Here is a 24,779-nt window from a genome sequence, read left to right as displayed (position 1 = left end):
CCCAGCTCTCCAGTGACCTCCGCAGTGGGCCTGTGATGGGGGCCGTCCCACACACCTAACTCCCACATTGAACCTGATTTTAAGAGAAAACTTTTCCTGGCTCCAAACACCTGATTCAGTGCTCTTAGGAGAGGAGCTGTTTGCAAGAAGCTCTGTGCAGCCTGCAGGGCCGGTTGGCTCCGGCCCGGCCGCTTCGCCTGTGGTCACACCCCACGCAGAGCCCTGGGGGTGCCTGGCAGACTAGGCCGTGTGTGCCTGGACGGAGGCCCAAGGCCCGTCCCAGGCGATGTCGCAGAACAGAAGTGGTTTCCAGTGTGCCCAGCGCCCTGGTTGTCCATCCCACTGCAAGGCTCTGCTGGCTGCACAGCTGCGAGTCCGTGACCAGGCCACGCGAGCGACCCTGAGGCCCGGGCCACCCTGCTGGAGCGCGTGCTGGTCACCAGCCGGCTCACAACGAAGCCGAGCCGATGCGCACGCAGTGACTGTAACGGCTGCCGGCTGCACGTGGGGGGCAGGACAAACAGCTTGTGTGCTGGAGTCGCAGAGACCGAGGCTCAGCTCTGCTCTGTTATTCAACAGCTCTTGACCTCGGGTGACCTGGTCACCTCTCTGAGCCTTGGTTTTGTCTTCTCTAAAATGGGACAGCGCCTCCCCACAGGGTTCCTGTGAGGTTAATGGGAGATGACACAGGTAGAACCCTCCTCTGGCCCAGGGCTTAGAATGCAGCAGGTGCTCAATAGGTGCTCCTGTGCCGCCTCCTTCCTGTGTGATCATTGGCACACCTGGTGGACAGGTGGCTTTCGTCCACTGAAACCCCGTGGGGAGATTTCTGGCCCTTACGGGTGTTTGACGTTTATCCCTCAGCCGCCCCACCCCACCGCCGCCATCTGTGTCTCTCTGGCAGGGGTGAGGAACCATCTTTCTGCCAAGGGCCACTGGATATTTACAACATCATTCGAGGGCCATACAAAATTATCAGCTTAAAAATGAGCTATGAAAAAAGCTCCCAGATTTATTGAATTTCGAGTCCCACCTGTGTTTTGCTTGTAGGGACAAGTTGGAGAACATGGCTTAGTGCTGAGGTCGGGAGAGGCCAGTCTCCGCCCGAGTGCGGACCACGGGCAGTGCCCTCGGGACCTGCCCAGCCGGAGTGGGGGCCTGGCCGCCTCACCCCCCAGTCCTGAGATGGGGCACCATCCCAGGAGACGGGGGCAGGAGCAAATGGACCCGTTCCAGGCAGGCTGGTCCGAGAGCCCGTCTCCCAGTCTCTCCACAGGGAGGAGCGGGACAAAGGGAAAAGAAGCTCGCGGCGTATCTCGGTGTTCCCAAGAGGGTGGCCGGAGCTCCAGGAACAGGTGAAGATGCCCCTAACCCACAGACCGGAGGACATCACAGGTGTTTATTCTGAGACACTGTTAACCTAAGTATCAGCAGCAGTTTACCGGGACCATGTCTAATCCGGACCGGGCTCCGGTGAAAGGAGGCAGCCTGGCTCCCTGGCGGCGCCGGGGCAGGGAAGGCGGCTAGTCCTTGGGCGGGACAGAGAGCGCTGGGGAGCCTGTATTCGCTGTGCACTGCGTGGCGAGGGGCGGGGGTGGAGGAAGCTCCTTGCTGGCCTCGATTTGGATGGAGCCCACTGGCTCTCCAGTTGGACCAAACAAGGAGGGCCCGCAATGCACCTGACGTCAAGGGCAGGCACTGGGACAGAGCCCGCAGCTCCTCGCAGCCCGCAGCCCTCGGGAGAAGAGCCCCGAGTTCCGGCACCTGCGGTTCCAGCGTGGACGCTGGTGCAGATCACACTGACTGTCGTAAACTGTGGCAACACAACTCGGCCCTGTGAGTTTCAAGCACTCATTACCCGGTTGTAAATTAATGTAACTGTGAGTTTATATAATTGCACGCTGAATGATGGCCGTGTTGCACAACCAGCTTTCAACACTCCTGAAAATTAACAATGGGCTCCTGGGAGATGACTTGAGCGTGGAAGGTTTGAAAGCTGGGTGTGTTTCCCCGAGGGAGGCGCCAGGGGTTCCCCTCCTCCGCTGTCCTCTCCTCCCCAGTCTGGTGCGGGGTCAGCTGAAGCAGAAGCAGGGGGGCTGTGACTGATCTGCTTCCCCTCCCACAGCGGCCACAGCACCCAGGTGCTCCCAGTTCACCTGCGGGGCCCGGGCCGGAGCCGCCTCCCTGCCCTGCGCCCAGGGGCTCCCCTGTGCAACGCGCCTGATATAAATGAGACCGGAGCCCAGTGTGGGGAAAGGGGGTGCTCAGGAGTCCCCTCAGCATCGCCTGGTCAGAGGGGTGACTGCTGAGGAGTTTGTACAACTGGGATGGATAGGGAGTGACCAGGACATCTCCTGTGGGTGCCAGAGGTTCCTGATGTCCCAGCTGCTTCTTTATACTTATAGATAATATATATAAAGTCTAAAATAGAAATATATTATGTGTGCACTTATATGTTAGATGATAATATATGTTACTTAACATATATTAATGTTATAAATTATAAGAGATATCATAACATATAAAATAATATATTAACATACATTAATATGATGGATTAATATATGTTAATATAACATTATCATCTAATATGTAAATATATTTATATAAATTTACGCTTATATTTTATTTACTTTACATAAATAATAAAAATATTTATTTTTATAAATTTAAATGTTTATGTAAGATATAAACATATAATGTAATTATGTATGTTAATATATTTATATTTTCTAGGTTAATAGATTTCTATTATATCATTATCATTAATTATATTTTATACATCAGTATAATTTAATATTAAGTTAAATGTTTTAATATATGTATATATTATATTAAATTATTATAGATAATATACTATAGTTTGCATAAGATATACAACTTTATATTTATAATAAATGTGACTATCTGTTAATATATTAAATATAAATATAAAGATTGAAACAAACCAATAAATACACACATTTAGCTTGGTGCAGGGCCGCACAGAGAAGACCGCCTTCCAGCTGCTCTGACTGCACGTGCCCGCGTGGTGTTTGGGTTCTGGGCAGTGGGCTGCTGTGAGCGGGAGTGTCGTGTGCAAACCTCAGAAGACCTTTCCCCACATGCTGGCTGAACGTGGGGGGCCGCTGCGGAGCCCTGAGGCAGGGGCTGGGGTGGTGCGGGGCAGCCCAGCGGGTGGAAGAGCCCAGTTCCCTGTGATGATGAAGCTGCCACACCAGCCGGCCCAGACTTCCCGAGAGGCGCACACACTCGGTCTCGTCCGAGCCCCAGGGCTGAGGGATCTCGGGCACAGCCGTCAAACCAATACCCGGATGCACCACGGTGCATTTCTCTGCCTGCTGTTAACAATCAGAGCGTGTCTGGGGTGAACGCCGACCTCGGCATTTCCCAAAAGACTCCACAGAATTTTAACTTACTTTCTGCATCTTTTTCTTTTGACTTCTCAGACAGCGAGGGCCAGTTGTGCAGTTAAGTTCCTGCTCAGGCACTGACTTCAGCCTAAAGGTTTACATGAGCGCACCAGGCCGGCAGACTTTGTGTTTTCTTTTTAACCCTGTGTGACTGTAAGCTGACGGTGACTTTTTCAACCCCATGCTGGTTGTTGCAGGCTGACGATATTGCTTCGTTCAACAGAGATACTTTGCAACGTTACATGATGTTGTAGTGATGCTGAAATTCTCAGCATCCGGGTGGAATTCCTCTTTTAAAAGAGAAGGGGGCCGTTTGTATTCTCTGGAATAATCAGGTGCCTGGAACCAGCGGTGGGTTTGATTTTAGAAACAGCCAGAAGCCCTTTAAGACTGAGATGAAGTGACCTCTAAGGTGGCTAATGAAGCCGGTAATGCTCAACGTGGCCAAAGATGAGGTGTGACCTGAAAGTCAGGAGGCTGTTTTACTTGTTTCACCAATAAACTGACCCTGGCAGCCATTTCAAAGGAGCAGCTCCGAAAATGCTGAAAATAATAATGGAGCTGCTGGAATGAGGGCGGAGCCTCCCAGAGGACAGCTTTGAAGGACACCGCAATTATCGACGTGTAAAGTCCAGAATATGTCGTTAAAACCAGATCTATTATTTTCTTGTCATAATCTTTTTATTCATTTGTTTATGATCATGTTTAAATGAGAAGGAAGTCCATTAAGGACATTTCAATGAGGCCTGCAAAGTAAATAATGAAATAATAATGCACCGATTTGGGTCATTGCCCAGGAAAGAAAGTTCCCTCTAAGTGCATTCAGAGCCCTTCGTGGCCTGGCGTCCCATCTCCTCTGGCTTCTCACGCCCACACCAGTCTCGAGAGACAGCCAACGCTCCCCACTGGACCGTGCTTGACCGTCCACACCTGCTCCCCCTCTCCTGTTTCCCCAAGTACGAAGCACCCTTGACTTGGGTCTTCACTCCTTTATTTCATCAGCAAGTGCACTTATTCGTTATTAAAGTCCACGCCCGGAGTAGCCAAAATGTGTGGGACTCGATTTACTTGGATCAGGCGCAAAGGAGCTTCGCCCGGGAGAACGGGCGACTCAGCCAGCGGCCACGCGTGGGGTGCAGGGCAAAGGACCGGGCCGTAGAAGTGGGAAGGGGGGCTCGCGGATAAGAGGGTGAGGAGTGATGCTCCCTGAGGACTGCTGGACGGGGGAGCCAGGGGACCCGAGGTCCCTAGGGGAGGGCATGGGAAACGGGGGGCCCTCTGGGAATCCTTACGAGTAAGGTAGGTTCTTGGTGACCCAGGGCAGTCGCTCATTTCGAACACGGAGATTAAGGAAAGCACACAGTCTGTTCCCACCCTACGTTTTTGGACAAAGAAGAAAGAAAAACAGAAGCAGATCTGAAACCTCAGGAAGAGAGGCTCAGGCCGGGCAGCCGGAGAGGCTGCGGCCCCCGTCAGGACCTTGGAGGCACAGCGGTCCCGTCCCGGGGACTCGGGACCAAGCCCAGCTGGGGCCATTCTCTGCGGCGGGGGAGGCTCTCGCGCTCTCGCTGTAGGGTTGCTCCTTCTGTGCTCAGAGTCCATATTACTGATTTGAGAACACGGCCTTTTGCAGCTTGTGCGAAACTATTTTCGGGTTGATTCTCAATTACACCCTTTGCCTCGAGGGTCAAGTCTCTTGGTTTCCAGCTAATACTGTGGTTGTACCTGTGGTTACCCACTGACTTCTCATCTGCTTTGCTTATCTGATAACAGGCAAATGGGGAAAGAGCTTTTAATATCCCCCAAAAGGGGAAGGTGGGTAATTATTCATTCACCGCAGGGAATCGGGCCAGGTCAGCCTGCTCCAAGACAGAGCACAATCTCGAGGCTGGACTTTGGGGTTCCTTTCACACAACATTTTGGGACTACAGGTCTCATCTGGATGGCTTTTTCTTTAAAAAAATTCTTAAGCCAGGTCAAAGCATTACGCGCTACAGAAGAGAGCACTTGGGCTTCTCTTAAACTGTCGTTTTCATGAGGGCTGGTCAGCCCCATACCCGCAGACAGGCCCAGGGAGGAGCCGGGGTCCCTCCCTCCCTCCTGCAGCAGCGGCGAGGGGATCCTTTAGAAAAAAAGCGACAATGGGTGAAGTAACTGAAAGAGAGACTCAGAAAGCAACAGCCAGAAATGGGGGGGGGGGGCGCACGGGCCTGCAAGAGACAGGAAAGGAGGCGAGGCCCCGGCCCCGTGGAGCTGCAGCGACGGAACTTCTGCAAAAGCTGCCGCCCGCGCGTTATCAGCGGCGCGCAGGCCTGCGGTTTTCTCGCTCTCGCAACCCTGCTTTAACTGCCGGTTTATTTTTCGACAAACAGGATGCCTCCATCTGAGGCTGTCAGCAGCATCCCGGCTCTTAGAGAGAAAAGAGGTAGTGCGGCCCCACCCTGGGGTGCGCGGGGGCAGGCGCCTGCTGGAGGCCGTCCAGGGAGGAGGGAGCCCGCAGGTGCAGTGTTGGGAGAGCGCGGGGGGGGGGGGGGGGGGGGCCGGAGGCAGGAGCGGGGGGCCGCCCCGCACCCCTGCCCCAGCTCCCAGGCCTCCCAGCAGGCAGGCCTGAGTCATGGGGGCAGGTCGCAGATTTAGGACGCATTCCGACTGTAAAGTGCATGCACCTCCCGCCCCCGCCCCCAGGCTTTTGCCACAACGCAGGGCTGGGGCCTGAGGCTCTGCACTCCTGCCAAGGTCCAGGGTCCAAAGGCCACACTCCCCGTGCAAGCCTCTGGAGGATTCCTGTCGGATCCTTCCTAAACTTCTTGTTAGGAGTGTTTGTCTAGGCTACAGGCCGCTTGCGAATCCTGAAGGGTGTCCCGTCTGCACCTCCCCTGAGCCGGATTTATTCCTGGGCCTCTGGTTCTGCACCAGCCACCTTGCTAATGGAAAAGAAAATTCCTTTATGCTCCAGAGGGTTAGGGATGTTCAAACGAATTAAGGGGCTTTTAATATCCCAATTGGGAACATCTTCAGGGATCCAGGAGAGTCCGGATTAGGTTCTGAGCCAGAGAGGGCGGGGGAGGGGTGAGATGTGCCAAACCCATGAAAACACACCAAAAAAACCCCACAAACAAACCCAACCGGATCCAGCCCTCTCCTACTGATGAACACATTTGCATCTCGCAGCTCAACTTCCCCCGTGTCCACGCTGTTCAGAATTCGGGCCTGTGTGTGAGTAGTCTAGGCCCACCTTGACCTCAGACTAACTTTAGGGTCTCGGGGCATTCGCTTTAAACCACGTGTTCTCGAGTCCCGTTTAATTAGCAGCAGGTATGGTCTTTGGTCTGAGTGACACGACTAGGAAACGCGCAGTTTGCGAGGGCACCAGGAGAGGACGCGCCGCCCGGAACGCACAGATCACGCCGGAGCGGGAGCCAGCTGCCAGGCGTGGAAATGAGTTCTGCTAAGCTCTGCCAAACCCTGAAACGTCACGAAGATTTCATCCTGACATCATCAAAACCAGTCAGGGGCTCCCCGTGACAGAGCGTTTCTCAAAGCACCACAAAGATTGGAGGGCGAGAAAGGGCGCCGACTCTTGGGCCCTTGGGCCTCTCAAGGTCTTCAGGGGCCCCCAGGAATCTGCATTTTAACAAACACCCCAAGGGATTTCTAATGGATGACCAAATCTAGGACCCCAGCCAACTTGCTGCAGCCCGGGAAGACCTGCCTTTGGTTTCGCTGCTGGCTGGTGAGCTGAAGTGGCCTCTTCCCTGCCCACGAGCATCCTCTGAACTCGCCCGCCTGGCTGCGCACTCCCTGGCCTCCTTCGTCTCCATCTCCCCAGCCCCGCGTGGAGAGGGGTCTTCCTCTCCGAGCCCTCCTGAGATCACCGCTCCTCGGGCAACAATGGGCTGCAGTCCCGGCCTGTGACAGCGCCTGTATTTGTGCTTGCCGGGCCTCACTTCTCATAGTTGGGCTCTGCCTCCCTCACTGGGTGGTCACCTCCTGGACGGCTGTTTGGCACCATGTAACCTTTGTGCTCCAGGCCACGTCCTAACACCGGGTCATGCCCGCATCCACCACGCAGTTAATTTACCGACGGGTCATTACTAACATGTGTCACAGTGACTGACCGGGCGTACCCTGGCTCTGGGATCCCAAGAAGCTGGGAAGGGAAACGGGCGTGGTGCAGAGAGGGCTGAGGATCGGATTAGACGGTTATGGGACACGGAGGAAGTAGAAGACGGGGTATGGACGCCAGCTCATCGGTCTGCTGTCTGAACTGGGGAAGGAACTGCGTTTTGTTGAATGTTTGTCCAGGCTACTTGTGATCTAGGTTGTCAAACCCATGAACCCAAGGACAATGTCTGCTTTTCACTCCTGTCCCCCAGCGAAGGATCCCTCGGGCGGGGGCCTCTCCCCACCGTCTCTTCCGCTCCCACCGGCCTCCTTCTTGCCCCTTGTGGTCAGCTCAGAGCCCCACTCCAAGCTGAAGCTGGAGGGAACGGCGGGCTATCACGCGTGGCAGACTAGAGAATGGTGGTGGGTAACGATTCAGGGGAGGGCTGTAAACATGTTTTCACCCCGACTCGGCCGGACTCGCTGGCCACGCAGCCTTGGTTTTCCCTCTTAACCTTTCTGAGCTTCAAGTTTCTTGTTTTTGTTACTAAGCTCTGGGCCTCCGTGTTCTCGCTTTCAAATCAGCTGAACAATATTAACGCATACGGCGCTGGTGGGGCGGCGGTAAGGGGGTGACGTATGGAGAGCCCGGGAGAGCCTGGCACAGGAGGTGCTCGTAACACAGGGCTCCCAGCCGCTCCGCTCGGGGTGTCTCCTGGGCGAACGCTCCCTGGTGTTTCAGGCTCCTCCCCTGCGTCAGCCACATTCGCTGCGGTCCCGCCACATGGCCACCGGGCCGCCCGGCTGCCTCCAATCCCTAGGCTCTCTCTTAAGGGAACCCGTGGCCTCTGTAGGAATTACCTTCCTTCCTGGGCTTCAGGCATATCCCTGCTGGCTACCGGTCACCCCTTCCCCAGCTGGGTGGCGGTCCCTGACTCTGCTCCCAGGATTCCTTCCCCTTATCTCCCCTCTCCCGCCTTTGATCTGGTGTCTCTCGATGCTATCTCCAGCCCGGACTCTTTATGCTGGGTTCTCTTGCCTTCTGCCCGCCTTCTTCCTGTTCCTCTGATACGACACGTCCTCACGAGAGTCTTCAGACCATCGTTGAAGGTGAGAGCTCCATCTCCTCCACCTAACACAGAGATTAGGATCCGCTTTTGTCATATTAAAGTGCCTACAATAGGTGCTGGGCCGTGAAGGGCCTTGGAGGTCCCCAAGTGACCGCTGCCAGCATAATTTCCAAGACCTCTCAGGTTCTCCGTTTACCTCTGACAGGATATGCACAGCGACTTTCCCAGTTTCAGGGGGTGGGGAGGGTTGCACCTCCCAGAAAGCAGAACACCAAGAGGGAATAAAGGGTGGGAGCACATCTCTACAACCATGACCCTGGTAGTTGGATTTCTCGACCTTGTCGCTATTAACACTTTGGCCCTGACAGTTCCTGTTGTGGGGCTGTCCTGTGCACTGTAGGATGTTTAGTAGCATCTTTGGCCTCTACCCACTAGATGCCAGTACACCTTTCCCTGTGGGCAAAATTACCCCCTCGCCTCTCACACTATCGTTCCAGCTAAGAAAGGCTGATTTAAGCTATTCAAAGGTGATACGTATGGAGAAGAAAATGGGAAAAGTGATGAGAAAGGTCTACTCTGGCAAGAAGTTCCCCACATGTGATCTAAGTAAATAAAAAGGAGTCTGGATAAACAGACCCACGGGAAAGGGCAGAGGAGGCCCAATCTTAAGAAAAAGTATGAAATTTGTCAAGATAAGAAGGCATTTATTTGGACAGAGGATCCACTAGGGAATATTTCTTAATGGAACAAATCTGAGGCCCTGCCTCCCCTGAATCCCACGTGACCATGGGCAAAGGCGGGTCCTCTCAGGTGACTGAGGCCAGGCCTGGCCGAGGGGGTTTAGGTGCAGATGGAATGACTGGGGGTGGTAGGAACATCAGATCCTCCAGTTGTTCAACAGATGCTGAAGGTCTCAGGATGGAAGGGGAACACACCTATGCAACGTCACCTGTCCAGCAGGTCGCTGAAGAAAATTTCCCCCCATTGAGAGCCACGGAGTGCTGGGCACAAATGGAGAGGGTGCTGGGCACAGGGGGCAGGGCATCCAGTGGGACCATCCACGTGCCCACTCAACCTCCTGAGACTTCACCAAGACAGGCAGGACTGAAACCTCATGATGCGTCCGCTGTGAGTTATTTACCAAACCTCTTCTTTTTCTCCACTAACTTCCTTTTTTGAACAGGAAAGATGATGGTTAAGTTTTCCATTAAAAACGAGTCTCTGAGCAAAAAACAGGGACAGAGGACATCCTTCCTGTCCTTTGTTCGATGTCTTAGAGGTAACCCGGTGGGAAATGGGCTCGACCTCATTACCAGTCTGGGATGATGAACTCTCTTGGTCACAGACGTTTATTTTCCACACAGTCCTTCCACTGAAGTGCAACCCTGTCATCTCAGGGCCGTGGAGGAGCCCTCTGACTACGTGGCGTTTCTCACGTGCTTCTTGCACACTTGCCCAGCCTCCCACGAGGGACAGCCACAGGCCTTCTAGCCCTACACTCTCTGGACAGAAGTGGAACCATCCTGTGTTCCTGCTGCTCTTCGCTATGATATCCTCATGTACTCTTCCTATTCTTAGCTGACCACAGGAGTTAAGGGAGAACCAAGTCTGGGTTAGTTGTCCTCTTCTGCTCACACTCTTTGGGGTATCGACACCTCAGCAGTAAGCACAAGGCTGCTGGGGCTCCATCCATCTATCTATTCACCTGTCTATCCATCCACCCAACCACCATCCATCCACCATCCATCCAACCATCCATCCACCATCCATCCACCTAACCACACATCCATCCATCCATCATCCATCCATCCACCTAACCACACACCCATCCAAACATCCATCCACCCACCCACCCACCATCCACCCATCCATCCACCATCCATCCATCCATCCATCCATCCATCCATCTACCATCCACCCATCCAACCAACCGTCTATCCACCATCCATCTATCCACCCAATCACCCACACCCATCCATCCATCCATCCATCCATCCATCCATCCATCTATCCATCCATCCATCCATCCATCCATCCATCATCCATCCATCCACCTAACCACACACCCATCCAACCATCCATCCACCCATCCACCCACCATCCACCCATCCACCCATCCATCCATCCACCATCCATCCATCCATCCATCCATCCATCTACCATCCACCCATCCAACCAACCATCTATCCACCATCCATCTATCCACCCAATTACCCACACCCATCCATCCATCCATCCATCCATCCATCATCCATCCACCATCCATCCATCCATCCATCCACACTTGCTGAGTGTTCATACCCTGCCAGGTACTGTGAATAAAGAGAAAAATGAACATAGGCGTCTCTGGGGAATACACTTATAAACAGAAAACCTTTCATAAGTGCTAAGTAGACATATGAACTCAATAAATAAGAGCCAGAACTAGGATGTGGCTTTTTGCCTGAGCTCCCAATGGGCATCCTAGGCGGCTTGGTGATCAGAGCATCACTCTGGTCCCCGCTGCTTCAGGGAGAAAACACTACCCACATGTCTGTGATGGGGACATGGGGAAGCCTGCTCTCTGTCCCCCAGCACCCCATGCAGACACATGCCCCATCCCTTACCCCCTCTGCTGAACAACAGCCCCAATGTGAGGCTGTAGTGACCCTGCTACCAGACATTCTGGGAGCAGTGGAAATTTACAAAGAACATGGAGAAGTATCCTCCCAGAGGGGATTTGAGAACAGCATGCAGACTGCTGAAATTCTTTACTAAATCCTCAAATTTCTGCAGGCCCTTGAATCTCTGTCTGGTCTTTTTGATTCCCTCTCTTCTAGATTTCAAGAGTCTTCATCGGAGACATGCTGACAATCCCGTTATGAAAGGGAAGGAGGTATTCAAAACCAGGCACTGTTGGGTCCAGAATGACAGCACTATGCTTTTTTCTAACACAGTCTGCAAGAAGTTGTGGGCTCTGTCATCACCCAGTCATGGTCCCACTTCCCACGACACCTGCCATTAGAGACTAAGACACTAGTTTTGAATTTATTCCAAAGGACATGGTTGCCCAGGCCACACCCTCTCCGGAGGACCAGCTCTTGAGAATATGCACGGTTTGCGGTTAAACACTCAAGATGCAAACTAGACTGGTGTTGAATTCAGCCCTGACACTTCCCAGCAGTGTGACCTGGACGAGTCTCTTGGCCACTCTGTGCCCCAGCCACCCATGTGAAAACAAGGAGACTAGTTGTCCCCTCTGTACAGGTGACAATGATGACATGAATTTCTGCTTATAAGGCACTTAGAACAAGGCCGAGCCCATGGTAAATGCTACGTAATAGAGCTTGTCCAACAAAACTGAACATTCCAGCAGTGCTTGCTCACCGTTTTCTACGGGCCGACTTCTTTCTTCTGAATTTTAATCAGTGGGTACGTTAACCAAAGTGACCGGAGGTGTTGTTCTGGGAACCTAATCCCTCCCCTGCACTAGAAAAATGACTGAGGATCAAGGTAACTGCCTGGTTTCCTCCAGGAAGTGATCCCAGCACATCAGTCCTTCCTGGCTTGTCCTCAGCAGGTGCCTTGTGGGTGCCTTTTCTTTTCTGCTCTTCACTGTGGGGTTAGTGGCCGATTGCCCTACTCGCAAGGCCCTGCTCACAGACTGTCAGTTTTGTGGACAGTTTGAACCAGGATCAGGGGACTGGGGTGAGAGCAGGGGTCAGACCAAGTGTGAGAGATGCAAACATGGAGACGGTCAACACCACCAGCTCTTTATTTCCTTGGCCCATAAGTAAGTGGGAACCAACATTAGCATGTTGGTTCCTAAAGTCTTTTGGGAACAGTGGCTCTCAAACAGGTCACTTGTCCTTCAAAGGCACACGTGGCCATGTCTGGAGACATTTTTGGTTGTCCCCTCTTGGGGAGGTGTGCACCTGGGACCTCGTGTGTGGGGACCAGGGATACTGCTACATGTCCCACAACACACAGGACCGTCCTCCTCAACAGAGTGACCCAGTCTCCGTGTCAACAGTGCTGAGGCTGAGAAACGCTCTGCAGAGTTACTGGACGGCGCTCTGTCCACGCAATGCCTGCAGAGACCAGCACTGGAGGATCCCAGGCCCCAGCCCTGCCATGTCACAGGGAGTGGACACCGTGGCGCGAGAGCACACGCAGCCAGGACCGAGACTGCGCCAACCTGAGGCTCCCCTGGCACACTCCACGCCTCACCTCGCACATCGCCACCTCTGCCAGCAGCACAGTGGTGCCCCCGCAGGGGTGCGTGTGTGCCCAGGTGCAGTCACACGGACGACACAGTGGGGGGCGCTTTTTGCACCTGGTTTGCAGTAGCGTGTAAGAGGAAAATGAGAACATCCAGCAGAGCAGCAGCTATGAGAAAGGCCGACTGGGTGAAAGGAAGAGGAGTGACAGCAGGCAGGTGCCCTGGCGGGTTACGGGCGTCAGGCGGCGCCCCGTGCCCCAGCCGGGTCCTCACAGCGGCCCCCCGGGCGCTGTCCAGGTGAGGAAGGGGGGCCGGAGGGCAGCTGGGTGGGCGGGCCGAGCTGACCACAGCGCCGGGCCCCTCCCGCTCCCACCGCCGTGCGCGGGCGAAGCGGGGCTCCCTCGGGGCTCTGCCCCCACAGGCCGTGGGGCCCGCGATGCTTTCTCAGCTCATCTTGGCCCTGTGTGCCTTTTTACTTTCATCGAGTGGGATTAAGAGCTGTGCTTGTCCCGTAAGGTTTCTGATGATGACACACAATGGCGATGACCTGCCTGAGCCATGGTTGGCACGCGGCGGTGGTCGCTGTTGTCATTATTTACGAGCTACGGTGTAACGTAATCACTGCCTAACTTTAACGAACAAACAAGCATCCTTCCCAGCAACGGTGCGAAGGGCTCGGTGTCGTGGAGCCTGGTGTAGGCCCCCCCCCCTCCTTTGAGTGGACCTGGGTCAGGAACCCTTCAAGGGGCCCAGGCAACCAAGGGGTCTAGGCCTGTCTTTGGTGACAGACGCCAAGGGCCCCTCTCCACCGCCTGCCCCTTCAGGCTGCGTGGTCTTCACTGAAACGCGGAGCAGAGAGATGAGGTCATTTGAAACAGCTCCAACTGCCTCTGTGGAAGTGATGAGTTGACCCTAAACTGACACGGTCGAGGCGAAACCTGTCACACGATGTGGCGGGAAGCCTGCGCCTGGAAGGGAGGCCACCGTGGGCGGGCGGGGGGTGAGGGCCGGGCTGTCAGAAAGAGCCAGGGCCGGACTGAGGTCAAGTGGGGGCCACTGAGGGAAGACGGTGGGAGTGGGGTGTACGCAGATGGTGCTAAATAAGCATGGAAAGGGCGTTTCCGAGGCACAGGGATTCCCGAAATAACCTGTCCAGTTGCCACCATGGAATTTTTACCCCCCCCCCCCCCGTCTAATGCGCACCCTGAATGAGGAAAGCTGCTCTTTTGAGGTCCCCCAGAATCGCCTTTCCATGGAGCTTTATTCGTTTATTATTATTTTTATTGCGGAGAGTAATTAGCTTGAGTGCCTTTTAATTTGCTCCCATTAAGATGTTTGCACAGCGACACTAAGAGGATGGCTGGCTCCCGTCACCGTGAGCGGGCTCTCGGGCTGCGGGCCGGCTCTGGGGGAAAGCAGGAGAGAGGGAGAGAGAGAGAGAGAGAGGGAGACTTTTTTGGGGAACTTTTCTTCCTTTTTTAAATTCTCACCTGAGGACATGCTTTTACTGATTCGAGAGCAAGAGACAGAAACGTCAATATGAGAGCAAAGCACCAGTTGTCCCCCCACACGCTCAACCGGGGGTCGAACCCACAACCTGGGCATGTGCTGTGACCAGGAATAGAGCCCGTAACCTTTTGTTAAACGGACGACGCTCCAGCCAACTCGACCACCCAGCCAGGGGGAGAGCAACTGAGCGTAAGAGCTTGACTCAGAAGAGCTGCGAGGACCTGCATCTCCGACGGGTCCCCGTCGTGTATGAAGACAGTGCTGCCCCGCTTCCCAAGGCCCCTCGGAGCTGGGGGCCGGCAGCCCGGGCCGAGGCCGTGTGCACACCCTCTGAGCGAACACACACAGGTACTGTTCCTCTGCTCGTTCAGATTTCACCACGATGCTCCTCAAAACCAACCTGGTTAACCAGAGATTTGCCTACGGGGTGTGGCAGGCCCACGGCGGTGCTGAGCTAAGGCGGCGCAGGATTTAGGGGTGAGACCGAACATCGCAACTGCGCATACAATTCTCTCTTTGTTTTGAACGCGACCGAAGAGGGGAGCTATGGGAGGCCCTGCTTTTTCTTCTTGCTCTGAAGCAATGATGTGGGATGCCTGGGAGGTGAGCAGACTTTCCACTGCTGGCATTTGTATTTCTTTCTGCGGCTCCACACCCTCCGCGGTGCTAATATTTGTTTAAGGCGGTTTAATAATAGTCTCTCTCCTCTAGGACTCTGAGGGTCACAGCCGTTCGGATCTGCACCAACAGTGGGTTTGTTGATACCACGAAGCCGTGGGAGTTTCTGTCCCTGCCTGTCAGTCCCTGTGTCATCTCGTTCCCACCTGTCCCCGCCGGGTTTCACGGGCGCTGAGACGGGAGAGGAGGCTCCTGAGGACGCAGATACGCTCCCCTCCCTCATGGCTGCCCTGGACCCTCGCGTGGGTTTTGCACAGCGACGCGCTTTCGGGTTTTATAAGTGACGGGCTTTCCCAGTGGGTTAATGTCGAGCTCAGCTGTGACTGTTAGCGGGGTGCTGGGCCGCGCAGATGCAGCCTGCAGATGGTGGGGAGTGGGGGGCTGGGCGCTCAGAGTTCAAAGTGCAAGCAGGGGCCCGGTAATAAGAGCAGCGGGCTGTGGTCGCGTTCAACCTGCTACTGGAAACATGGCAGCCCAACCGATGCCTCTTAGCTCGGCTGCATGGCCTTGGAACATTTTTGTGGCTATAATAAAAAATAGACATCAAAGGCTATGCATGTTACACTGTTTTGCTTAGAAAAAAAACAAAAACTGCTCCTACAGTGAGTGATGAGTGAGCAGCTCTGAGGACACGTCCAGCCTCCCTTCAACCCCCCCCCCCCCCCCGAGGACGGCCACGGACGGGGATCGCCTGCGGCACGCTCGCCGTCCCCACGGCCGTTACGCTCCTTAACACAGCCCTGTCTGCCAAGCTGACTGCTGCCGTATGTTCTAGATCTTTCTTTAGGATCTACTAAAAAAAAATAAAGTCTGAAAACCTGCAGGTTGTCAGGAGCAGGGAGCTCCGAGGTGGTTCTCCGGGTGTGTTGGATTTATCGCTCACACCTTTCACTTAATTCTCCATCACAGGCTGGAGAAGGCCCTTTTCAGGGCCATCGTCTTTCTGCACAGAGGACACCCGAAAGCCCGGGAGGAAGAGTGGGACGGCCTCGGGGAAGGCGGAGCAGGGCTCTGCAAATGGGCAGAGGCACGTTTCTCTGCCCCGCGCGTGGCCTCGCGACTCGGCGGGGCCGGTCCCTGACTGGGAACCAGTGGGGCGCAGGCTGCAAGTGGACCCAGAGGGGCAGAGCCCTTGCCGAGCCCCGCTCACCACCTGTATTTCTCCTTCTGGTGGCCGTGGAGCCCTAACTTGTCTGGCGGAGTTCACGGTTTATAAAGAAATCCACCTGCAAGCGGACACATGGGACCACGAACTGCGAGGCAGCCTCACAGGCAGAATCCACGACTCTCTGTAAACACCCGTCTTGCAGCAAACAAAGTGAAAAATTACATTATTTCTTCTTTCAGGGGAAAATAAAATAGGTTTTTTTTTCCGTCTTAACGAGGCGTCGGCTCGCAGGGAGGGAGGTTGGCAGCCGGGCTCAGGAAGTAGGCGGGGGCAGTAGTTACGAAGCAAGAATACTCTGACCTTGCAGGGATGCAAGGTGTGAACAAGTGTCCTACCTCCAGACAGAGGGTCATTACCCGACCCTCACGTTTCCATCCGAGATAAAACAGTCTTAGGTGAATTCAAGGAGGGCAACCGGGAAGAAAATTTCGCTCAAGAAATTCTGTAGCAAAGAATTCTCCCTAAAAAAAGCTGTACGCTGATGGGCCGCCAGGTCGTGAGAGCTTGAGAGGGTGGGAGGAGTAAAAGGGAACAAACTCTAGTTGCGACGGACACCCGAGCCCAGGGCCAGGTGTGGCGGCCCCGGCAGGGCTCGGACACCAGCAGCAGCCTGCTGACGGGAGGCGGTTTTGCTCTCACGCACTGCGGGCGTCGCATGCGATCCTGGGCCTTGACACTGAACACAGGTGTGACCCTGAGGCCCACCCCACCTCCAGCCTGCGCTCAGTAAATCAAGAATAAATGTCACACTCCCCACCCTCCAGCATCCACCCGCAACTCCCAAGAAGGGTTGAAGGGAAAACTCGGGGTTTCTTTAGGTGTGTTTTCAAAGCATCGCTAACACAGAAGACAAATGAGAGGAAACGTCACCGGGAAGGCGCAGTGTGCCCTGTGCGGTGACTCTGGCTCAGCGGACCTGGGAGGGGAGCCCTGCAGACGGCCTCCCGTCCTGGGTGACAGGCAGAGCCCCGCCAGGAGCAGGCTGGAGGCCTCCCGTGAGTTGCGGGCCACCGGGTCACAGGTGCGCAGCGCGGTGGAACCCAAACAGGAGCACCCCACCGCTCCAACCGGGGACCCCTTACTCCAGACTGCCCACCACGCGAGACAGGCCAGTGTCCGCTCTGAGGCCACGGCGGTCAGATTCTCCCACCTGTGCAGCCAAACCGAATTCCCACTGATCCTCACCCCCAGCGAGAGCTGTGTGCTCCGTCCGTCACTGTCAGAAACGCATGGCCTCAGTCATCTTGCTCCCTCTCCGCGGCTTCCTGTCCTTCTCTGGCTCAATTTGGTGTTACCACGGTGAGAGGAAGGGGAGGGAGATCCCCAAAGTGAACAGGGGGCGAGTCTGTGCCCGTCCACGCGCGCTTTCCCAGCACGCCAAGGCGACGTGAGGTCTGGACCATCCTGTGATCGGGACCCCCCAGCCCCTCCTTCCCTCGTCCCCCCACGGCACCTTCCGATCGCATTCACGGGCTGCGACGCTCTTAGAGAAAACGCCCGTTCCCGCCACAGTGGAGCGCCATTGGTACCATATGTTTTGGGGGAAACAGGTCAAGAAAGACACGTCGACAGGTTGGTGAAGCTTATCTCACTCGGCAAAAAGGGGACGGTGGCACCCAGGAGAAGGGACTCGGGATCAGGGAGCCCGTGTCTCGGGGAAAGTGCTTTGCAGGCTTTAACACCTGTCCCTGCACCGGAGCAGCTTCCGGAGAGTTCTCTGGGGAACGGGAGTGGAAATGACTGAGGCGGTGCCGGGAAATGCCCTGCACGCGTGTGACGTGGCAGGAGCGCTACTTCCTATCGGAGTAAAACGGGGACATCGAGCTGTTGGACTAAGGGGCGTTGCTGTGTCACGGCCTCTGTCCCTCGGAGGCAGGCTCTTCGAGAGCACGATTGGCCCCTTTATAGGCCTCGGGTGAGACAGGACAGGAATGACTCATCTAGGTCACTAGGAAGGTGCCTGACAAGCTCAACAGTCTGCGTGAGTTCCTGGGGCTTCTGCCCCCGCCCCCCCGAGCCAGGCGGCCCCGGCCCTGCACACCTGGGCTCCTGCAAAGGCCGGGTCTGAACCCCCCCGGGGAAGCGCAGAAATCGGCCATCCTGGGCGCCCGGGGAACCCGCACGTGGCTCAACGGGCGAAAGGGCCTTTTCCCTACGAAGGGCCTTCGGGAAAACACAGACGCAGCGCTGCTCAAGGCTCGCGGGGAGACGCGGGACGACCGGTCGCCACACGCCCGTTAGCTTCCACAGGCAACGGCGGGACCCGCGGAGCTACCAGGGCCCCTCTGTCCCCAGCAAGGGCGCTTACGAGGACGGCAAGGGTGGCGGGGGCTGAGAAAGCCATCGGTGGGAGGATAGCTCACCTCCTCCCACATCCGGCCAGGGTCCCTGCCGCTCGGCCTCTGTGCGGGCTGCCCCCCCCCGGCCACCCTTCCCGCCCCTCTGGCGTCACCCTGCACACCTCGCCTTCCCCAGCCTTGCCCGGGGCCTCCCGGTGTCCTCCAGGGCACTGCGGCCTGTCCTTCCCGGAGGGGACAGAGTTTGGCGGCCTGTTCTCTTAGATAACGACCCTCGATGGCCGTGGAGGATATTTACTGCCCCGTTTTCACGACCGTGGGAAGCACTCTGCAGACACAGGCCATTTAGTTTGTTCACACAGCTGCTTTCACGAGGCGCTGCAGACCAGGACGCCGAGGCCCACGAGGGAAACCGAGGCCCACGAGGGAAGCTACTGGTGCCATTTGACTAAAGCCAGAAGGGGTAAGAAAAGGAAGGCACCCCGGGCTGTCTGGTGCTGGCCCTGTGCCAGTGCCGGCTGCCATCGTAACCCCCGCGCTGTGCTCTGCCCTCCGGGCGGACACCGGTCAGGCCCCGGTTTCCCTGTGAAAGTCCCCTCACCAGCAGCGGCCCTGGGCCCCCCTCTGCCCAGCGTGAGACCCAGCCTGTCCTCCTCAGCACAGGGCAGACCTTCCCGGAGCACATTTCAGATGTCTTCCCAGAGGACAGAGGGGCTCCTGGCTACGATTCGCTTCCCAAACCTCTCAGGGCATCTTGCCCTGTGGCTCCCAGGCCAGCTGCTGCTTCTGATCAGGCTCCGCTCCTGGCTGTGCGGCCCTGGGCGTGGGAGCAGGTGCGAGGCTGCCCCCCCGCCCCCCCGCCCCCGCCCCCGCCCCGCCCCCGCCCTGGGCAGAGAGCATCCTGGGAGGGTCGCAGTTACAGGGACAGTCTCCCCGGAGGAAGTGAGCCCGGGGGTGGCTGCTTTGGGGCCAGCTTTGCTCTTCTAGAATTTAAGCGTTTCCAAGTTGCTTTGTCATTTTCAAAGGTTCCTTTGCGTGCGTGTGAAGGTGCTAAATGGCAGAGGGTATAATTACGAGTTCAGATGGGTTTTTAACACTTTTTTTTTGGCTCAGTTTCAAACTGTGTGGGCAGTTTCAAGGCACAAAACTCCCTCTCCTGTGGGGGCCGGGGGCTGACTCCTCCACACTCAGGACTACGCCTAGGAAGGGACAGTGGCCCGAGGGCCGGCGCGATCAGAGTTCCTACAATGGGCTGCTACGGACTCAACTGCGTCCCCCCTAAAATCCTATGTTGAAGCCCTAACTCCTAGTACCCCAGAACGTGACCTTATTTGGACAGGTCATTAAGGTTACATACGGTCATTAGAGTGGACCCTGATCCAGTGTGACGGGTCCGAAGAAGAGATTAGGACACAGGTGCACAGAGGGACGGCCAGGTGAGCAAACGGGAAGAAGACCGCCCTCTACAAGCCAAGGAGAGAGGCCTCAGGAGAACCCCCCAAACCCCCTGAAGACTTAAACATAATAAAGCCGTAGCAGGGCTCTTACTGAGACAGCTGGCCTCCAGAACCACGAGACAATACATTTCTGTTGTTGAAGCCACCAGCCTGTGGCCCTTTGTTAAGGCAGCCAAACAAAAATAATATGGATTTCATGCCGTGCACACGCCTGGGCCACCTACACCTTTCTGCGGCTGTAAGTCTCCGCTCGAGCCGGACGCCCCTCTGTAAATGTATTTCTGAAAACTGGTCTTACAGAGAGGCCCGCTTCACGCACTCTCTGCCTCACAGGCATCCTTGCTCCCTTTGAGAGGCACCCCCGGGAAGCCGGCAGCGCAGGCCCGGCCTGGCCCCGCTGAGATTGTCACCTGTGGTTCTAGGAACTCGAGGCACATTAGCATTCAGGCTCTGCACAGACCACTAAGCCACTTCTAAGAGCGAGGCTACGAGAGGCGTTTGCAAAAATGCGTCTGCGCCTCTGCTTCCCTCTCCGCGCCCACCGCAGTCTCGGGGGGCGCTGCGCCTCGTGGGGGGAGCGGAGCCGGTCTGCAGGAATTCCACAGCGCGCAGCCCGCGAGATCCTCCCAGGGAATTCAGGTTTCATCGTATCTCCTGGCCTCGGCGGGTGATGAGAGCTTGGTGTGGTGTGCTCTGTGGTAGACCACACACATTTTGCATGCCAGCCTCTGAGACGCTCACAGAGAAGGGAACGGTGTTTTTCTCGGCCTATGCCTCTTTCCCCCCCAAGTTCCACATAAGTATCTGGCCAAAAGTGAGTTATGGGTCTCTTTCTATGAGAATTGCCAGGACTGATAAAGCACCATCCTGGGAGAAAACATGGTATTTTCCCCGTTGGCTCATGGCTGTGGCTGGGAGGCAACATGCACTATAATACAGGCAGCAAGAAGGAGCACAGTCCTGGGCCCCGCTGACCGCCAGGCTGGGACACAGGGCTGGGGACTCAGAGAGACAGCAACGCGGGGGACACAGCGGGTGGGGGCTGTGCCAGCCTCGGGCACTAGACAATGCCCAAAGGGGCCCAAAGGGTCCCAAAGCAATGATGTGTGTCACCTCTCCAGCTCAAGTGAGCGGTGCTGGTCCAGACAATGGAAACCATCGTGTTCATGGGTTGCCTTTATAAATAACAGGGAAATGGCCAAGATTCCACCTTGGTTCTCTGAAATTAAATCTCAATGTTATATTATTGAGAGATTATAAAAGGCCCTGGGTTCCTTTTCTGAGAGGACTGGAAACGCCTTTTCTCATGAGCCCTCTGAGTCTTGGTAGGGTCCCAGGCCCTCTCCACCTGCCGGCTTGAAGGCTGACTGTCCCTGTCCCTGGTCCCCAGGCTGGGTGAGCGAGTGACTGTCCGCTGGGCGCAGGGCTGCAGGGCTGTGTTAGGGGCCAGCACCTCCTCTCTCCTGGGGTCTGTTCTGGTCACTGAGTCCCCTTGCTATCCGGACTGTCAGCCCAGTGAGGGCCCAGGCAGGCCGGCACCCCACACGAAAATCCAATCTACTGCCCGGAGCAATGTTTAAAGTCTCCCAACCCCGCCTTCCTGAGCTGATGGAATAGGAGACGCTCGTTGAGTGGAGGGGCACTGGGAGCAAGGAGAGGCAGGAGGGCCTCTCACTTATTCTACAAATATTGCTTCCTTGGCCCATTCAGGGCCCAGAGGAAATGCAGGGGGGCGGGGAGGGAGGCAACTCGCAGCTTCTCACCAGCCGGAGTTTGTGTGACTCACACGCGGCGCATGATTCAACTTCACTAAAACGTCCTCAGCTGCCAGTAAAGGAGCCCTTGGAACCCTTTAATTTGAAGCTTTGAATTGGCTAATTACTTGCTTTCTTCCCCTCTCCTGAGATCCTAGCCCGCCCCCCCACACGCACACACACACACGTGCGCACACGCACACACATCCCTGTTAAGTGTTTGAGTCTCAGGGGCCCTGAGGCACAGAAACTCGGTGGCATTCACAATAGCGCTTGCTGGGACCAAGTGCAGCACCCTCACATTCCCTGCTCTCTGGGCTGCGTGAGTCAGTCATGAGTCACAGATGCTATCTGGGTGCCGGAGAGAGTGTGGCCGGGGAAGGAATTACCCTGACCCGTCCCGCTCCAGCCCGGCTCTGCCAGCCCGTCGGCCACACGGGCAGGCGCCGGTCCCCCCGCTCGCCCGACTGCAGTGCCTTCGTGACAGCTCTGTTGTTTTTGTGGGTTGAAGCACGGCCGGTCCTCTTTCCCCACCGCGGGCACAGCAGATGAGCTCGCACACACCTACACACACACTTGCACCCTCGGCTCACCAACGCTGCTCTGCCTGTTGCGAGAGCCTGGTGCTAGAACACAGGCAGGTTTTCCACACCGGCTGCTCCTCTTAGGAGCCTGCAATCTAGTGACTTAGTGTGACAACGCCTGACTTAGGAAACGTCTTTGCTGCTCTGGGCAAGAGGCCTCTAAGTGACAACTGGCTTCCTCTCTCTCCTCAAAGACACCGCCGCCTCCACACTGAGACCACAAGGAACGGCACAGCAGGACCTCAGCCGCTGCTCTGCCACCCTGGACACACTGGCCTGCCCCGCGCTCCGCCTCCTGGGCGCAGAGCAGCCACGCCGGCCCTGCGGTGCCGAGGGCCCCCCGCGCACGTGAGCCGCTCGGCCCCTGCCCCTGCCCCTGCCCCGCGCTGGCCCAGCCCTCCTGGCCGGCCCTGCAGGCGCCCGAGCCCAGGCGGGCCGGGCGTGGGCTGCAGAGCGCCCGAGTTCCGGGTGACAGCGCTGTCACTCCGGGCGACGGACAGCAGAGCCAAACCCGAGAGCTTCCTGCGAGCTGAGCTCCGCGATCTCCGGGAGGTTAACCAGGAACAGCCCAGCCGCCTGCACTTGCCAAGGCTCGGCGCCGGCTAACACGTCGACAGCTCAGCTGTCTGTCAGGCGTTTCTGGAGCTGCCGCGGGTGAGCAGGAAACCCGACAGCCGGGGACCGCGCGCCCGCTCCGCCGCGGCCAGGCGGCCGGGGCCCTCGCCCGCACCGCGCCCGCGCCCGCGCCCGCGCCCTGCGCGCCGAGCAGAGCCGTCGGAGGCCCCGCGCGTACTCACCTCTCATGAAGCACTGGGGATACGAAGGAAATGACTCAAACATGCTCTCCGAGGCCATGGCCGCTCCTCGACACGCGCCCTCTGCGGAAGGGGGGTCACGGGGTCCTTCAACCTTGGGGGCACAACCGAGAACAGTCATTGCTTTACCCTCAGCCCGGCCATGGCTCCCTGCACCTCTCTCTTTTCCCCCCCGGACACCTCTGGGGCTGCCTGAGCCCTACGAAAAATGCACCTTTGCGAAACAAATATTCAAATTGTCAAAGATTTAAAAAAACCCCACGCGGTGCCTCGGCTGTGGGCTGGTGGTGCTCACCGCTCTGCGAAACCCTGTGGTTTGCAGCCGTGGGATTCCGCCCGCTGCTGACCACTGTGCCCCGTAGACTTCTGACACCGCCAGCTACCCAACTTGTGGTTCTGTGGTTGTTTATGGGGCCCAAAGAAGTTTTCACACAACCCCAATTACAAATTTAACTGTTCCCCTTTCCACAGCTCGTCATTGGTTCTTGCCAATCATGTGACTCCAATGATGTCAATTTTTTTTTTTTTTTTTTTACACTTTCTGAGCAATGCCCTTCCTCCCCGCCACCTGCCTCCCCCCGGCTGTGCAAGGAAACAGCCCAGGAGACTTTGCAAGGGAGCGACTGGGGCGGTGGGTGACTCAGGCTCCTGCTATATCAGTGGTCTCCGCGCTCCGGGCCGTGGGGCCTGCTGCTGGTGCTTGTGGTTTGGGGCTGCTGGTTATTTTGATTAGAATTTCACTGCTGCTTACTCAAAGGTAATTCTACCCGGGCACCGGGCTGCTGCTCAGGCGGGATGCGGGTGCCATGGCTGAAGACGCTGGGCATCGGCTCCGGAGACAGCCCTGGTGAGGCTGTGGCCACGCAAGCGGAACTATGAAAGGGGGAAAGAATAAAAGGGGATGTTGGGGTGAGAGTCTGACCCCTTGGAAGCTCTAGCAACTTACTGGCATTTTAGAGCCTGAAAAAGGGAAAGCATTTTCATTTTTGTGATGAAAACACCATTTTAATACCAAAAAAACTGTGTAGTTTTATTCCCAAGTGGACATCTTTTCAGTAGAGAGATATCATAGTTCTCTCCTGTGCACACACACACTCACATACACTCTCACACACACACACTCACACACACACTCACACTCACACACGCTCATACACACACACTCATACACACACTCACTCATACACACGCTCACACATATTCACACACACACACTCACACGCTCATACACACAGTCACACACACTCATATTCACACACACGCTCACACACACACACTCATACTCACACACGCTCACTCATACACACACACACACACACACACTCGCACACACACACTCACACTCACATGCTCATACACACACTCATACACACGCTCACTCATACACACACACACTCACTCATACACACGCTCACACATATTCACACACACACACGCTACACACACACAGTCACACACACACTCATATTCACACACACACACTCACACACACACACTCTCACACTCTCACGCACACACACGCTCAGACACACGCTCTCGAGTCAGGAAGTGAAGAAAAAGGAAGAACAGAGAAATCCTGCGTTGGGGGAAAGCCGGGGCCACCCTGGGAATCTGTTTGCTTCCACCTGCCCTGCCGCCCCGTCCCCTTCCCGTCAACAGGCTCATCCACACCTGCAGGCGCAGCTCAGCCGGGGCCCGTCACTGCTCCTCTCACAGCACGGAGGGGACT

At 56.1% G+C, this 24,779-nt stretch overlaps 1 protein-coding gene across 1 annotated transcript in view; it reads right to left on the bottom strand.

The window, feature by feature from the left end:
- RUNX1 (RUNX family transcription factor 1) overlaps positions 1–23,114 on the bottom strand; it is a 191,344-nt gene extending 168,230 nt beyond the window's left edge. Inside the window, exon 1 of the mRNA XM_081138437.1 lies at positions 23,033–23,114. Within this exon, the coding sequence (XP_080994563.1) occupies positions 23,033–23,090 (58 nt within the window). The 5' untranslated portion in view covers positions 23,091–23,114. The remainder of the gene's footprint in view (positions 1–23,032) is intronic.
- Between the last annotated feature and the right edge of the window lie 1,665 nt (positions 23,115–24,779).

The sequence above is a fragment of the Miniopterus schreibersii genome (assembly GCF_964146895.1).
Source record: "Miniopterus schreibersii genome assembly, chromosome: 5".
Classification (NCBI taxonomy): domain Eukaryota; kingdom Metazoa; phylum Chordata; class Mammalia; order Chiroptera; family Miniopteridae; genus Miniopterus; species Miniopterus schreibersii.
This window is presented reverse-complemented; position numbering and strand designations above follow the sequence as displayed.